Source organism: Pyxicephalus adspersus, chromosome 6, assembly GCF_032062135.1.
Source record: "Pyxicephalus adspersus chromosome 6, UCB_Pads_2.0, whole genome shotgun sequence".
NCBI lineage: Eukaryota > Metazoa > Chordata > Amphibia > Anura > Pyxicephalidae > Pyxicephalus > Pyxicephalus adspersus.
Window position 1 is genome coordinate 88,140,023 of NC_092863.1, and position 18,452 is coordinate 88,158,474.

The 18,452-nt window shown below is 36.9% G+C and overlaps 1 protein-coding gene across 4 annotated transcripts in view; it reads left to right on the top strand.

Moving 5' to 3' along the window:
* WDR7 (WD repeat domain 7) overlaps window positions 1–18,452 on the top strand; it is a 202,942-nt gene that overhangs the window by 125,080 nt on the left and 59,410 nt on the right. For all 4 annotated transcript variants that reach the window (XM_072416511.1, XM_072416512.1, XM_072416513.1 and 1 more), the window contains one exon: window positions 11,877–12,063. In XM_072416511.1, the coding sequence (XP_072272612.1) occupies window positions 11,877–12,063 (187 nt within the window). The remainder of the gene's footprint in view (window positions 1–11,876; window positions 12,064–18,452) is intronic.

The window sequence follows — 18,452 nt, forward strand, 5'->3', positions numbered from 1 at the left end:
TATGTTTTCTGTCCTTCCACCCTCATTCATACTTGGCATTTATTCCATATCATCCCTTTATATCCACTATTCTATATCAATCCACATTTATTCATTTTCCTTTTCCATTCTGCATCTCTCTACCCCTATTCCTCCTATATTATCCTTCTCCGCTGTACAATATTCAATTCCCATTCATATTCCTCCATTTTTTTTTATTTCAGCCCCATTCATATTTCTCCTTCATTCTTTATCATTCAGTATTCATTCAAATTCCTTCTCCATTTTAAACCCAGCCACCTTTCTTTATATTTCTAATTCATTTTATACCTAGCCACCTTTCTTTATATTTCTCATTGTTTTTATACCCAGCCAAATTTCTTTGTATTTCTCATTCATTTAATATATATTATAATATTTTGCTCTAGTGTTCACTTTAAACTCTCTCTCTGTTCAATTTGAATTTTGCCTTGAAACCACTTAGTTGTTATGCAGAATGCCTGATGTGACTGACATTGCTATTCTGATCACCTGTTTTGGAAGACAGATGGAGCTAGAAAAAGAAAACTGGACAATCATTTTGATGCAGGACTAGATACTTCATTTTAATTTTTTTTGTTTTCTTCTCTCCATAAATCTTTTGTTGGCTGACTAGCTCCTCAGAACACCAGTGCCACTCATACAAACTAATCTCTTAGCAATATTTTCCTTTGCTATCCTCCTTTGCAGCATTTGTCTACAACAAAATGACAGTTCTCCTTTACCTTCTGCTGACAACACATCCAGTAATTCTCTGCACTAGCTCATTTTTGTTTACTTCAGAATGAGTGTATACTTTTTCCATTGCCTTGGATTTAAGGGCAAGTGTAGGTATTATACCATTCCTTCTATAAACTGGAGTAAATTTGATTTAAAGCTCATTTATGGTCCTGGAATGAAATTGATCTTGCTTTCACTTTTCATTCACTGTGTTCAGACTTTGAAAGGCAGAGAAATTTCATTATTTTGCAGCTTCATGTCATATGATTACACAGGAGAGAATCACGTGTTATAACAGAATGATTTTCTAACTCATAGGGAAGTTACACATTTTTGTTATATAAGTGCAAAGTTTATCTTGTTGTTTTTATGACCTTCATATGTGTAATTGCTTGCGTTTTCATATTGTAATATGAAAGTTACATTTCAGTGTTCAACCTAAATTTTTTTTAGCTGGGTGGGACGAAATTGTAGGCAGGTGGCAGCCCCTGTAGTGTGACCCAACTCTTCAGTAACCACCCAAAAACAGGCGGGTGGTTACAGAAAAGTGCCAGGTGGTACATCCAGCTAAAGGGGGCTGGGGAGAACACTGCTGTAAATCACATTGCAGTTTGCATTCTTGCTGAACATTTGTTGTGATAAAACCATTTACAGTATGAAGTCAACTTGTTGTCATAACCAACATATAGGTAAATAGTTACATTGTAAGTCAGGTTGAAAAAAGACATAAGTCCATCAAGTTCAACCCCCAGAGAAATAAACATATCCCACATATACAACCCTATGGACATAGTTGATCCAGAGGAAGGCAAAAAATATATATAAAAAAAAAACCCTGGTACAATTTGCTCCAACAGGGGAAAAAAATTCCTTCCTGATTCCATGAGGCAATTGGATGTTCCCTGGATCAACAGTCTCTGTTATCTTTAATTTAAAGTTTTAATACCCCATTATATTCTGTGCTTCTGGAATGGCAACGTTTTTCTTAAAGTAATATATAGTAGATGCTGAAACTATTTCCTGAGGGAGCCAATTCTACATTTTCACAGACCTTACAGTGAAGAATCCTTTCATTTTCTGTATGTTGTACAGATGTACATTTAGCACCCCAGGTTTCTGCATTCACATTTTTTTCATGCAGAGCACCCATTGGCTACAGATGTGAGATTCATTATTTCAACTTTCAATGACTTGGTGATCTGGCAAAGCACAGTCATTAAACGGCACTGCTAGTTAGGTATAGTTGGCCACATGCTTTTTATAGGTACTTGTTATGGGACTCTGCAAGGTATCATTCAGAGTGGATAGTGATATAGCAGGAACGTGTGGTTGACTACACAGGCCAGTTTACACTTCCAGTCTGATCGCTAACTTGATAAAATGACCCAATCATCCAGGAATCTGAGGGGAATTCAACAGCAGACCATTTTTATCAGACACGTGTACTTTCGTTCAATGTTTACCAAGTCATGTATAGTATCCCATCAAGAACTACCATCCTTAGTCTTGTGGTTCACCCCGTAAACGGACCGTAGTGTGCAGGCAACAGTGCGGAGAGGGAAAGTAAACAATTGTCAATCTCAGTGCCTGGATCTCGGTGTAGAAGGCAGGGTTGGTTAGTTTAGACTTATGTAGATTGGGGGGTAAGGGTTACAGTTATTTAATTTATAGTATACTTATCCTTTAAAAGTTAATTTCTTCACTGCTGCTTTTATCTGGAGATTTTTTTTCACAGCACTTGTACAAGTTACAAAACTCTCCAGCTCCATGTTCTCATTTAGATTTTACTTTGTTAGTATTATAAATTGTATGTATTCTCCTGCTTATATAGGCAGCATTGTTTTCAGTGCATTTAAACATTTCAGACTCTTTATTTATATGCACCTCATATTGACCTGCACTTGACCTAAGGAGACTCAACTTTTTTTATAAGCTGATTTTGTCGCAATAAATTTTTTTGTGAGAATTTTTATGCTTTATCTGGACAGAAATGAATAAGTAATGACCCATTGCTTTCTTAGCAGTGAAATATGACAGTGGGTCTAACACTTTCTCATTCTTCACAATGAAGTTCTGCCACAACAAGATCTTTTCCCTCTTACATATGTATATCTATTGCATGTAACTCCAACATGAGTCTGTAGTCTCTCTATGTTTTAACTTACACGACCTTTGCACCTAGAACACATGCAGTCAGTAAATTCACAATCAGCTGCCCATTCATGTTTGCATTTTTTTACACCCCCAAATACTCTCCATAGGAAGTCCCATTGTCTAATTAGGCCCTGGATTGATTCTTTGAGATTATAAATTCTCTTACATACGTAGACTGTCATTACTGTTATTGGCTCCTCACCTCAACACCTCACTGCATAATTTTATATTATATACATATTTAAATCAGCAATATATATAATGACCACAAGTGTTCTATACATCCCACTATTAAGCTGCTATAATTAAAAGTCGTGTTGCAAGCATTACGATGTCCATGTTAACCCAATGCTGTTAATGCAGGTTAATGCAATCCTTGGCCAGTATAGCAGGGACTGATGGGTATTGGAGAATATACATTAGCCCAGCCAGCATTTGTCCTGCACTAGATAATGGACTGAGAGGTTAAGAGCGAGGACTGCACAGCTCCAATCAGCAGAGCCTTTCCTGGGCTAATTACCTCTTTACTACGCTGACTCTAATGTGACATGTTTATTGCCTTAACTAACAACTCATTAGATCCCTTGATGTTTTTGTCAATATTAATTCCTTCATTTAAACCAAGTCAAAGTTTAAACAAAGATGTCCTAGCTGGGAAATGGGCAGAATTCTTAACAGGTCCTGGTAAAACCTGTTCCTGCTCTCAGACTAGACTGTGTGAACAACAAGATGGCTAAATCTCCTTCATCCTGAATTGGTCAATGTTGGTCATAATAGTCTGATGTACCTGTGATTGATGTTTCATGCTTATGTGTTGACTGACCATATTCCATAACCTCATCACGATTTCAGAAAACAGCCCTGTATTAAAAAAAAAAAGTTTGCCTATAGCAGCCATACCAAGATATTCAGATATGGCCATAAAAACATTTCCTGTGGTCACTGGATCTGCCAATACCACCTGGTGTCCTGTTCTTATTATAATTATTATTATTGTATTACACAGTATTTATATAGCACCGACATATTACAGAGTGCTGTACAAAGTCCATAGTTAGGTCACTAGCTGTCCTTCATAGGGGGTCACAATTTAATGTCCTACCATAGTCATATCTTTAATACAGTCTAACGTCAATGTTGGAGGGAAGCCAATTAACCTAACAGCTATGGATTGTGGGAGGAAACCTTAGTGCCTGGAGGAAACCCACACAAACACGGGGAGAACTTGCAAACTCCATGCAGACAGTGTCCTGGCCCAGATTCCAACCTGGGAACCTAGTGCTGCAAAGGTCAAAGTGCTAACCTCTGAGCCACTGTGCTGCCTAACAATATTTGTTATGGAGGATGCCTATCACAGAGATAGGACAATCACCGTGGAACTGCGATCTCCTATATCTGTCCAGCCTTTGAGGATGGGGATAACCAGGATAGATTTCTCTATTAGGAGGGTCTGCTGCTTGCCTGTGCTGTGATGTCCGATCTGAGGACTAAAGGAACAGAAATACTAATATTAATATTGCATGTTAAACCATTCTTATTAACTGTTAGCCTCAAGAGTTAGGCTTATCCAGCAAAAATATTCCTTCAACCTATTTACGAACCTTTTTTTTATTTAATTTGCCTTAGTCTGCAATCTTGTGACCTCTTTCCATGTCTTTTAGTAGTAGAGACTAGTTATCTGCCACTGCACCGGGTCAGCCATCGAATTTTGCATCATGTTGCATTTTGACACCATTGCCTAAAGATTTTAGGACCCAGTGCACATCCCGCTGATAGGCCCTGATTTATTAAAGCTCTCAAAGGCCAGAGAGGATACACTTTCATTAGTGAAGCTGGGTGATCCAGCAAACATGGAATGGATTTCCTAAAAGTCATTATCTATTTGTTAACAAATGTTTTGAATCCTGGATCAGATCCATTCTAGGTTTGCTAGATCACCCAACTTAACTGATGATGAAGTGTGTCCTCTCCAACCTTGGGGACCATTAAAAAAATCACACTTACCGTATTTTTCGGACTATAAGACGCACTTTTTCTTCCCCAAAACTGGGGGGAAAAAGTGGGTGCGTCTTATACACCGAATACATGTTAAATATACCGGTAATTAAAAAAAATCATACTCACCCGATCCCGCGATGCTGTGGGCTTCTTCTTCTCCTCGCTCTCCTCCCGGCTGCAGCGCGTGTCTCCTGCGTCTTATAGGCCGGAGCGTCTTATAGTCCGAAAAATACGGTAAGTGTGAGCTGTCCAAGTAACCATGGGGAGATATGCACAGTTTTAAAAAAATACCATTTCACTCACCAAAGCTGTCACAAATTCAATTGAGAATTTGAAAAATTGAGGTAGATTTTTATGAATAAAAATGAGTAACCCGGTAAAGACTTCATGTAAAAATAGTTTTTAATTCTACAGTAATAACTATTGTTAATAGTGCACTATAACTATAGTGTACAATTATTTCCTTCATTTCTTGGGTTGCAGTCCCTGTCTGTTTTTTCAGCCATTCTTTTCAGATGTTGTCTGTGTATTTGTTCCCTCCTCCTGCGTGCAGTATTCTGCAGCTGGTAGTCAGGGAAATTGATTTAATTTGCTATTCTATTTATCAACACATTTAAATATGTAGCCACTTATTACTAATTCATTGGCTTTGTGCTGCAGGAATGTGAATCATGATGCATCTGAGCCGATATGAAGGGAGCATAGTAAGTAATCCCTTATGAGTGCAGTAGTCATTGAGCATTTCATTAAATTGTGTTCTTCTACTTTGTGTCTGTGCTATCCTTTCCTGCTCAGACACTAAAGCCGGTCATTTCCCCCAGCCATCCGTGCCACACACATGGGTATGCACAATGACACACGTGGGTGTATGCCACCATTTCCCCATGACACTCATACTGTACTGCAGAGGCAAATTGAAAAATCTGGTGCCCCCGCCTATAACTCACATTCAGTGCGATATTCATTTACTCTCCCTTGTCTTGAAAGTATTGATTTTGCTGGCGGTGTTTTGACGAATACAGAAGGATGTACTGTACCACCGCACTGCTGTATGTTTGCATTATAAAGCATCTAAAGCTACCTTTTTTATTTTTAAAAAGAAAACCTGTGGCAGCTATATAAACATATATAGCAACAAGGCTCATTGTAAGAGTGGCTGAAAAATGTGGGAGAAGGAGCAGAGCAGGGAATGTTAGCAAATCATGACATGGGCAATCTCTTGTACCATGGAGTAATGATTCAGTTACATTTAGGGAACCTGTGCTTCAGTTCAAGGTTCATTAGTATGAATATTAGTAATAAAAGAACACGTAATACAGGGTGCCCAGTGTATTCAACTCTATCTATAAAGAGTCTTACATTCCCTCAAACATTCCCTGGTGTAGAATGAATTACCACCATTGAAACATGGACCTGGAAGATTTTCCACCAGGGTATGTTTGAAAGAATGTCTGATTCCCCACTTTATAAATATAGCCCTAAGAGGATTTAATTTACTTTCTCTATTCCCTTTTGTGTGTGACAAAGTATTTTTTTTTATTAGCAACCATGAAACAATAATGGTCAGTAAAACAATGTAAGCGGTGAAATCTAGAGTTGCCTTTTTACATTTGTGGCTAGTGGGGTAATGGGCCCGTTCTTATAAGTGAAATGGTGCCCCCATAAAAAAAGTGCCCCCTATATTCATGGTAAGTGGAATGGTGCCCTTCACAAAAAGGATGTTGAGTACTGACATTGGTTCAGGAACTATGGTGGGATCAACAGTTGGGAATTAAAGTAGGCAATGCTTAAAGAACTTCAACCCTAGAGATCCATGGAACCCTGGTTGGAAAACCCAGTTCTAAGGTAAATATTTTCTGACTTTGAAATGGAAATCCGCCAGGTTTCAGCCAATAACCAAATAAAATTCCAAGATTTCTCTGTAAAGAAAAAAATAAAATCACAGGCAGATCATTGCAACTGCTTGGAAATCTTGTTATTCCCCCTTCCTGTACTTGTACAAATTATTGATGTGTACATCTCTAGGTAGCTGGACATCATGTGATCATTGCCTGGGCCTTAATTTATATAAAAGACTAAAGACGCCATGAGTTTTTAAGCCTGTGTTTAATCTATAAATTGTCTTTCATACTCGGTAAACTCTGTTGCTCTGCATACATTTCTCCTGTCCCTTGTAATAAACTCAGAAAAGAATTGACAGTTCTTCATTCCTTGATTTCAATGCAAATCTTACTTTGGATTTACAGCTATGTCAAATCTTTCTGAGCTTGTGATGCTTTCAAGCCAACAGTGAGAATACCTGATATAATGAAAGGTTTTTTTCCCCGAACAGTCAGATTCTTTGTGTTCTGATTTTAGTTTTTTTTATCTGTAGTAAGGATATTTAAAGTGCAACTATACTTTAAGAATAACTGTACTTTATCTATTCAGTGCAAAGTAAACCGTTTGCTTTAATCACCACCCCACCTTAACACATACACTGTGTGGCCAAATATTTGTGGATACCTGATCATTAAACTTGTGTGAACTTGGCGTCCCATTCCAACATTATGGGCGTTTTAAATAGAGTTGCCTAACTTCCATTGTCAACATAATTTTGAAATTTGTCTGTAGGAATTTGTGTGTATTCAGACAAGAGAGATCTTTAACCACCTGAGCGTTACACTGAGGTCTAGATTTCTGTACCAAAAGTGTTCCACTGTTTTTCATGAAATGTTTTTTTTAAATTGTAGACCTGTAACTTACAGAAATATGTCCGAACAAGGGTCTAGTAGATATTATGAATATAAAAAATGAAATGAGCGTTTGAATTTACCAGTTATGTACTTTGTATTAATTTTATATTATTTTGTATTGGATTGGATACACGAGTTTGTATCCAATCCAATACAAAATATGAATTTGAATTTACCAGTTATATACTTTGTATTTATTTTGTATTATTTGCATTGGATTGGATACAGGAGTTTGTATTCAATCCAATACAAAATGAGAGTTTGAATTTACCATTTACACACTTTGTATTTATTTGAATTATTTTGAATTGGATTGGATACAGGAGTTTGTATTGAATCCAATACAAAATGAATGAATGAGATTGAATTTGAATTTCCCGCACACGCGCCGACGTCATTACGCACGCAGGGAGAAGCCAGGCAGCTTTTTTTTCTCCGCCGGACAGCTTCTCGTTTCAGAAGGCACCCGGCTGGACGGAGAACGACGCGGGACGATCAGCGGGACCAGGTAAGATGCCGGCCGGCTTCTTACCGGTCCCGCTGGTATAGGAGAAGGCACCCGACACTGGAGAGGGAGATCGACGAACACGACGCTGGATGAGCACAGTGGGACCAGGTAAGTGGGGATTTTAATGTAGGGAAAATCTCGGGGTTAACCAAAATAGCACTTTTTTTTTAGCCCGTACCAAGGTCGGGCTTAACGGTCGGGAGGTTAATAAATCGGGCCCTTGTTAAACCATGTGTTAATCAACTTTGCATTATGCTCCTAAACTCATAAATTTTGAGGAGTATCTACATACACCTGGCCATAGAGTATATTTAGCTTTCTTCAAAATATATGTCAAATTAAATTTCCTGATATGGATAAGCACTTAACTTACTCAGTGGCCCTGGGCTATTCTTCACACAAGACGTTTGTAAACTGTATAAGCCAAGAGTTTGTCATCTTCTACCCTACACAAAAGTGGTGCAGCAGTAAATTTGAGTACAAAAGCTTGATAATGTACTTTATTCCTCTAAATATTAAAATCACCTGTCATGAGGGAAATAACGAGGGCTGCCAGTGCTGGAATGCTTGTTACCCAGCTGTGAATACATATTCACAAACACACGATATAAACACAACCTTAATATGTAGACCACAGAAAAATTGGTGAATAACGAAATACCCCGACTTTTAAGGCCAAATAGGATGTTCTTCAAACCGCGTCATTAAAAAAATGTAAAAACTTGCTTTATTATGTACATATCATTAAAGTATCTTGACACATCAAAACTCAAAAAAAGGGGAATGAGTAAAAACACTGAGCACCAGTATAGATCTCCATGAGTATTTTCTCTTTAAGGCAGATGAGCTTTTTTCCTTGTTATGCAGGTGAAATGACGAATAACTAGCCCTGTATATAGTAACACTGGAGTAATTCCTGCCTCCCTGGAGCATATTCACCACGCTATGTGAGAGAGATCCTCAGCTGGTAATCTGCATATGAAACATCAAAATCTCCTTTTCCTGAGGAAGCGTACTAGTTTCCATGAAACGCGTTGAAATTTGAAACACCCTAAAAGCGTGTGCCATAAAGAGATCTACTGGTGCTGAGTGTTTTTACACATTTTCCATTTTCTGAATTTTGATGTGTCAGGATATTTTAATGATACAGACTGTTTTTTCAGCAATAAGATCTTTGTTTGCCTTAACGTTTATAAGTCTTATATAACAAATCGCTCAGACAGAAACCAGATCCTAAATATGCATTTCAGTGGAGTTACCTTTTAGTTTGTGGAACAATACTGTTGTTTTCTCATGCTGAAATCTCAATGTTCCTGCTTTTAGTAACCTCACTAAAAATTCCTGCCTTATGTCCGAATTCATGTACCCCAAAGACCTGTTTAAATGGTCCGTGAAAGCTGGGCAAATGTAGGCCTGCCTGGGGTATTTCACAAGGCTTCAGTTTTGTATCTTGGAAAAAAAAAGAGTCTCTAGATTCTGCTTTTTCCCCAGGAATAACCTTCAAGGCTTTTGTTAAATGCCAAGCAAGCCTGTCCTGAGATTTCTCTAAGCTGCTCCGGTGACCTCTGCAGAGGTCCTGAATATCTAATGGCTGCTGTGGTTGACCCTGGTGTCTTCATTCCTTACTGCTGGAAAGATAATAAGGGAGTACAAAGCCAAGAGCAGCATATTAGAGATGGAGCAGACCTAATAGGGATCCACAGCTGTTCATGACTGAAATGTATGTGTTCTTAACCTTGGCAAATGTGTGTGTCTTGTCCCCTCCTCCCTGTCACTGAGAAGAATGCAGTGATTTCAACTTCCAAAATAATAATTTAGGAGTTCCAAGAAAAACACAAAATACATCATTTTCCAATCATAGAAACCTTGCATGTTAATGGGATTTCTAAAATTCATAAAACTAAAATAATGTGTGGTGACCTGCTGTTGGAATTCTTGTCAGACACTTCTAATATAGGGTGATAACTGTACTATACCCAAATCTCATCTTTTTAGGGTTTTAGACTAAAAATATAAATACATAAGCCATTAGAATGTTGTGTTCCTGTCTCTGTATTTTGGGTGCAACAAATGTCAGAGGAGTTTATTATTACTGTATTATATCAATAAGCCTCACCACTATCTCCTTGACAATGAAATGTCACAGGAATACACTTTGGCAATGGCCTATAGGTGATTTCCATGGGATTGTGAAGGTGCCCAGCATCTCCAAAAGGCCGGGACCAAGGTAGCTTTGTTTTTTTGTTCTTTTTTTCTGCTTGGATTCTTGCAGTAAAGCAGATCTTGCATTTACCATTCCATTTTTGCATTCCGTTTAAACAATTTTTTTAATGTATAACTGTGTTTACAATCAATCTGTTTGCCCCTCAAATTGCAAAAAAAACAATTTTACCACTCTGGATAAAGAGATTAGGTCACTTTACTGTACTGCCTCTCCAATCCACACTGGCAGTTGAACCCACGTTCCATCACTCCATGTTCATTGAGAGAATTTTTTTGGCTCTTGATTTCCTAATAGTAAATGTGGAATTTGGGGGACAGCACTTAGCTTTAGAAAATGTTAGTGCATATCTGTCTATTATTCCCTTCCTCTCTCTCCCTCTCATTCTTTCTCTCTCAGCAGATAACCATCCAAAGGCAATTATTTGGACTGGGGAACTAGAGCCATGTCTGAATAAATAACTGAAATGCTGAATAACAGGCCATGGTTGCTGTGTGCAATTCAAGGATTCATGGCTTTAGATGGTGATCTGGTAAAGAGGCCATTGATTGAACCTTTTAGGTTGTCAGGAATCACAGGGCTGCTAATTTGCATATTATTAGGAAACCGAAAATATTTCATAAACCGTTTCATGTAGTGGTTTTAACACTTCCAGTCTGAATACAGATCATTGTTTAGCCTGGAGTACTCTTTCAACTATTCCCCTCTTCTACATGACTAAATCTCTCTGCTACTCAGACAACAAAACCACATCCATTTTGGATTTATTGTGTCCATAAAAGATGGCGTATAATGCCATGAACTCATTCCATACAAGGTTGACAGTAAATAATCCCTTGCGCTATTTCTATACATTTTATGGTTCCCTAACAACATGTTTCATCTATATAGCGCTATACATCGTGTTGTGTAATACTGAAAATCAATGCCTGCAACATTGGACCACACTGTGTGTGTTGCTTTGATTTTTGTTTTCATTTTTTCTATTCAATTTGTGTTTGTTCTGTTTAAATACACTGTGTATGTAGTTTTTAAAAATCTGAATTTTGTTTATTGGACAAAATAAACTTTTTTCTGGAAAGATCGTTCACAAGAGATGTAATGATTTCTGCATTTACTCAGCAAAGGATTAATGAGGCTGTAATAGCTATTAGTGATTAGCAATTGAACAGTTGTTATTGATCAATAATGTCTATATTATGGCGTTTACCCTAAATGTCTTGTGAGATCGGAAAGTGCCAGGCTTCCTTCCTGCTTTCATCCTCTCCTTCTGGCCTCCCCTGTCCCCAGCACGTCAGGTGCCATATGCAATCATTTGTCTGTCAAACAATTTTCCTCCCCATTAAGTTTTATGCTTTTAAGCTGATGCGCTGCGGAAGTCCTGCACCTTTCTGCTGAGGCGGCTGATCTTTTTTAACGTGCTGCCCGTTTAATCTGCTGTTAAGTCTTGTAAAACCATTTTACTCATTCAAGAGATGGCTTTTAATGCAATATATCTTTTTTTTCTTTTATTTTATCACAGGCAAAGCTTTGACCTTCTTACTGCTGCAGCCACCTAGCCCCAAGCTCCCTCCTCACAGCACCATCCGCAGGACCGCTATTGATCTGATTGGACGTGGCTTCACGGTGTGGGAGCCGTATATGGATGTATCGGCCGTGCTGATGGGACTTCTGGAACTGTGTGCTGATGCTGAAAAGCAGCTTGCCAAGTAAGTCACTTTCAGAGTGAACAGAATAAATAACATGGCGTGACTGTTATTGCTTTTTTTTTGCTTCTAATAGCAATTAAAGGAATGGGGGGATGAAGGCCACAATGTGCTGATCTTTTTGCACCTTAGCTGCCTGACTGTGATTCTGGATCAATGGTTTTTGGGCCACTTACCTAGAACAGGTATGTGGATTAAAAACTCTGGCCTTTCCCATATATCCCTTATTTACATACTTGTTTATGGTCCGTATTACTGGAGAATTGACATGACACCGTTAATCTGAATTTTCATGATAGGTTAGCAATAGCAGAAAAGACATCTGTACATCCTTATGCTACAGGAGGACTCTATAGGTGGCTTCTGTCTCTTGGAGCCTCTAGTGGGCAATATCTCCAACGCAGGTTTTTTTTCCTCCCTAATTTGGACTTCTAATGTTCCTGTCCACATACAGATACAATCTAAAAGTATATTTTATGCCTCGTCTGTATATATATATATATATATATATATATATATATATACGATATAGAAGATACATTTATTTATACCGCTTCATCACTTCATTTTCATCAAGAGAAACCTACAAAACTTTACTATCAACAGTTCTTTATTTCATTGTCTGGTTGTCAGTCATATATGCACAAAATTATTATTGTTATTATTAATATTAATAAACAGGATTTATATAATGCCAACATATTACGCAGCGCTGTACTTTAAATAGGGGTAGCAATCGACAGACAGATACAGACAGTGACACAGGAGGAGAGGAGGACCCTGCCCCGAGGTGCTTACAATCTAAAAAATGAATCTTTGCAAGCAGAAGGCAAAGGCTAGTCACCCGTATTGCCTCTGCAGCTGATATCATGTTTCCCCGAAAATAGGACCGACCCCCAAAAAATTAGCCCTAGCATGATTTTTTCTTTTTGAGGATGCTCAAAAAATAGGCCCGACCCCGAAAATAAACTAAAATATATAAATACATGGACAAGATGTGCTTATTTAGGGAAAGCGCTATTGCTAGACATGAGCAATTGGGGACAATGGTTCTAAAGAAAATGGAGTCAAATTCAAGATGGAATTCAGGGTTTGGAGAGTTACGTTGAAGATCCAAAATGTAATGAAATTACTATATTTGAATAAATGTTGATTTTTTTGTTCAAGAATAAATGTCAACTGTTCATGAAAAATAAGACATCCCCTGAAAAAGCCCTAGTGTATTTTTATGTGCATTTAATAAAAGACACTGCCTTTTTTTCGGGGAAACGGTATTTACTCCATAACTGACTTGCAATGTCACAAGTGTGACTTTGTGCAGGTTGGCATCTTGATAGTGGCAAAGTTTGCTTCCTCATGTCAGAGTTGTTGCTGTCACATGAGGGCACAGTGCAATCTAGGGGCCCTAAGACTTAGATTCTTTTAAAGTTTTTAGGTAGAATAAGAATCTCGGTTTATACTTGAGTATATATAGTATTTGAAGCTCAAAATGCCAACATTTTTAAAACAATCCTTTGTAACATATCAACATGGGTTTAGTTTTAATAATCAACGTTCAGATCCTAGGGGTAACATCCAAAAACTCTAGTGTACCATGGGCTGATTGGCTAGCTATTTGAGGTCCTAAACTAATCTTGCTTCATGAAAAAAACAAATCTTGGATGGAAATTTTTTTTTTTCTCCCTTTGGTAAGGGTTTATAGGAATATTTTAATGTGTAGGGGACATCTATGCCTCTGGAGTTTATGGGAAACAAATGACTGGATATTGGACTGGTCCTAATAATATTTTTTTAAATTTAAACTGGATTAACTTTATTATTAAAGCTAAATTCACAGTGAAGAAAATTACATTTGTATTACACAACATGGGAGTAACATCCATAACTGGACCTCCATATTTTGATTGCACAAGGATAATGACAAAAATCTTACTACTTGCATTTGTGATTTGACATTTTCTGTAATTAAATATGATCAAATCATCATGATTTTCTTTCAGCTTTTCTGTACTTGGCAATACATTTCTAAAGTAAAAAATATTCTGCTCTGACTTCTTAGGTCATACTGGTACCTAATAGGACTGATAATAATGATGACTTTGACATCCTGGTAAAGGGAGTTGAACACTTGATTAAGTATATTCAAACAGAAAATATACACCTTCCCTATTTGTAGCGTGTATGGATTTTTATTTATTTTCATTTTTGCTTACAAAATGAAAAGCAAAAAACAATATTTTTATCTTCAAGTCTTTACTGAAAGTATCTATACAATGCAACAGTGTAATGAACTGTACAAAGCCAAGTATATGAATATTATTGTTCTATTCTTTTTTGCCTTAAAAATATAGCAGTTCCCCATTTTTTTCAATCTTTTTTTATTGAAGTTTACATTTTGAAAGCATACAAATAAGTATAGAAAAATATCCATACATATAAATAAAAATAGTATAAATTTCACATCAAAAACTGAACAATATGAGTCAGGCAGTTCCCCTTTTTTCTGATTGCCCAGAAGCCCTGTAAAATTCATACACAATCTAACTGCCGTAAATTATATAATACTCGCCAATTAAGGTTACCATTTTTTTGCTTTCCTCTAACAACATTCTAATTCTTTCTAAATTATTCTGTCATGGCTAAATATAAAAACTTCTTGTTTATTATTTCCTACAAACACATACACACTATTGCAATATCACAATATAAAATCTTTAATGAAAGAACAACGCTAAGATAATACACACAAACAGGGGTACAATATGAAACAAAGGCTTCTGTTGATCATCAAATAGTTTACAAAGAAGCCATTGATCCCCAACCTGAGGCATGTCGTCTTCCTGGTCCTCTGTGACATGCCGCCATGAAGAGTGCTGTCACTAGCGTGTATTATGAGCCCTGCCATTCCTTATCTTATCTTATGCTCTCCATGCTCCCTTTATCTTCAACCTGCACTTATTCTTCACTACTTGCACTGTGAAGAGGAATATGTCACACTTAGAATTTCTAATAATATTTTGTCCTCCAGTAAAGATTAAGGAATCCCCTTGCATTTGGGATTCTTGCTTACAGCCAAAGAAAGACACCATCTTAATATGAATAGGGTCGCGGCTGAAATGATTTCAGGTCAGTGTTTGCAGAATAATCGGATCATCCACACAATATGTGCATCTAGCATTGATCAGCATCTGGTTACAGGTTTTATCAAGAAGCATGGAGTACAAAGTAATATTATATGAGGCTCATCTTCTTGTAGCAGAGGTTTACAGTACTGGTTATTGTCTGTCAGCTTATATTAGGTGATCCAGCTACTTAAATACATTTCTGGCCCATGTTTTTTTGAGGTAAGTAAATCCAAACTGAATAACAAAAAATGATTACTATGTTTTTATCTTTTTTCATAAAGTACTATTATTATTTTTTCTTTTTACATTTTTACACCTCCTTGTTGCTGATCACTTGCCCTTTTTTCAATCACCAGCTATCTGCGTTTTTTGGAGTTTAGCTATAGCCCTAAACTAGGGGTTGCTCATGCTACAGTTAGCACTTTATAGTCCCGAAAGCAGAGCTGATATAAAATCAATCTTCACATTCCTCAATGTGATGCACTGTTCCTGTCTGATCCATAGAGGTGTGTAGGTAGGAAGGAGGTGAGCACAGACTTTAAAGATTAAGTTTATAATGCTTTTTGAGCACCTTGGGTTTTGGGATCAGCTATCTAATGTGCTCTAGCACTGCAAGAGCCTCCCAGGTTGAGTGATGTAGGTATCCCTGGAGGCTCTGCACTCCCATTCAGTCTTGACTGAAGACTGAAAGGGGTGGTGCAGCACCATTTCTTTTTTGCACTATAAAAAATAAATAAATACCATTTTTCCTTTACATATAAGTTGTCTACCCTTTTATGTAAAGTGAAAAAGTTGAATTTAGGTACGCTTTACCATTTTTCTAGATAAGTTCCCTTCCTCTGTTCTGTGAAACTACCTCAACAAAGACATTCTGTTTTTGGCAAGTGATGAATCTAAGCATGAAGTCATAAATAGAACTAAGAAGATATTAAAACATGCTGGCAGTGGCATTATTCATAGGAACATTCAGTGTCACTGTAGAGGGTAGGTAGGGTGAAGGTAGATTAGCATGTGCCAGTTGTATCGTAGGAACAATGCCAACTGACAAATTATCTCACCTGTACAATTTACCTTCTTCCCCACTTCCTCAGTATTTGCAAAGGTAAGTGACCCTTGGCAAGCTTTAACATATCTCCTGACTTGAGGCCCATGTAGGAAACGTACTCAAATTCTCTGTTCTAGAAATTATCCTTATCCCTGACCTGACAAATAAAAAAACAGGTACAGCAAGGAAAGCTGATGATCTCTTGTTATTAAATATTTATGGCAGTTTTGCCGGTTACCATTAGGAATATTATTACTGTTATTAGAACAGCTTCTTTTTAGCTTTGTAAATATGGTTATGTGTTCATGAAAAGCAGCATTTTAATTTCCTCCCCATTGATGATTTAGAGGTAAATGCCTTAACTTAGGTTGACCTTCTGTGTAATGTGATTAAGGCAGAAATGTATTTATGTTTTGCTATGCTAAGGTCCCATAGTAAATGGTTTCATTTTGCAGGGATAAATATAGCAAGAGTCCTTAAATATCAATGTATTTTTACTCTGTATATAGTTGGAAAAATGGGATTATGTTATAATTGTGTCTCATGTACTTTGTCACATCATATATCATTACCAAAGTCCCATCATATATCTTTTATATCTAAAGGGTTTTTCTTTTTTTTTTTTTTAATTTATTTAATATCTATTGCTGACTTTTCAGTGTCCAAGCTGTAGTGCTTTTACCCTGATTTTGGCTATGTAACCTATTTGGTCATCGACCTGCATAATGAATTCAGGACACAAATTTATTTATTTTTTTGGTGGGGGGCTTTGCATGCCTGATCCAGGTCAGTGATTAATACAGTACTGAAGGTACTAGATCAATTTGACAGCTCTGGAAATTGCACTTTGAAAAATAAGTCTGCAGTGGCAGCCCTCCATAGTTCTATCCTCTCAATTTAAAATGTATCTCGATTCATTATCCAAATTTCCCCACAAAGCTATCTCTGCCCGGCTAGAGCAATTCTCAGCTTTATATTTATATTTTATATTTTTTTTGTAGTAAGTAGCTGTTTTATTACTTCCTATTACACCTTTATTGAAAAGCTTCCTTATGTTGTAGGAAGGCCCTCAAATTTCACCTCACCCTTTAAAGTCTCTATAGAGCTCAGTGTTTCTCAAACTTATTAACACGGTGAACCCTTGAAATAACTTTCTGGTCTTAGGGAATCCCTTATATTTATTATAGCCACAGCTCACAGTACATTAGCTTGGGGGTCAGTGAAAGGAATCCCCCAGAATGCCAAAATGCCAATACATTTCTGACTAGTGAGATGAATGTTGCCCTTATATATAGCCAGAAAGATCATTGGTGTTACCGAGAGGCACAAATTGCTGATTGCTCAAGCAACTTCTGAAGGAATCCTAGGTTGAGAAACATTGCTCTAGGTAGTACAAAAATTGTTTACTACTTTTTTTTCTTGTTAATTACTGATGTTTGCATGTGAATTGGTATAGAAAGAGGTGGGGATAGATGGCATTCTGTAGTTCAGAAGCTAAGGCTAACAAACTGGTTGGAAATTCAGAGCAGTTTTGTTTCTTTTTTTCCTTTATTTTTTTTTTTTTTTTACTTTACCTGAATGTTGTTCTGCCTTATTGTTTTATTTTTTTTTTTGTTTTTTTTTTTTATATTTTTGATCTAGAACAATATTTATGTTTGAAAATTTGATGATATTATTATGATATCACAAGACACATTCTAATAAATATTACAAAGAAATGAAAGAAGATTATAATAATTATTGATTTATATATCTAGTGTCATATCTAGCAATCTCTCCCTTGATGATTTACAAAGTGTTGCAAACAAGGATGAGTAATAGAGATAATAATAAAATAAATTATGCACTGGAGGATAAAACACATTATAAACAAAACCATTGGTTATATGAGCTAAGAATTTACAAAAAGGGGTGCATATATACAGAAGTTATATTGATAAATATTTGTTCCAAGGCTGCACTTTAGGATTTTTCATGTCTTTAAGAAAGCACGATAGCAGGCTGAATCTTTCCTGGCCAAATTCCACATGCTTGAAAGAAATTTACTCCAGCAATTCTGCAATCATCTTAAGAGGTCCAGCGGTTCAGGCAGTTGTCTATTCACACAAGTATTACATAAGCCATAATGGCTAGGGGGGGAAAAAAAAAAAAATCACAAAGGCCATAAAGCGTTTTCATTTAGGACCCAAGTACTTGAATACACACTGTGAAAGAAAGGTGTC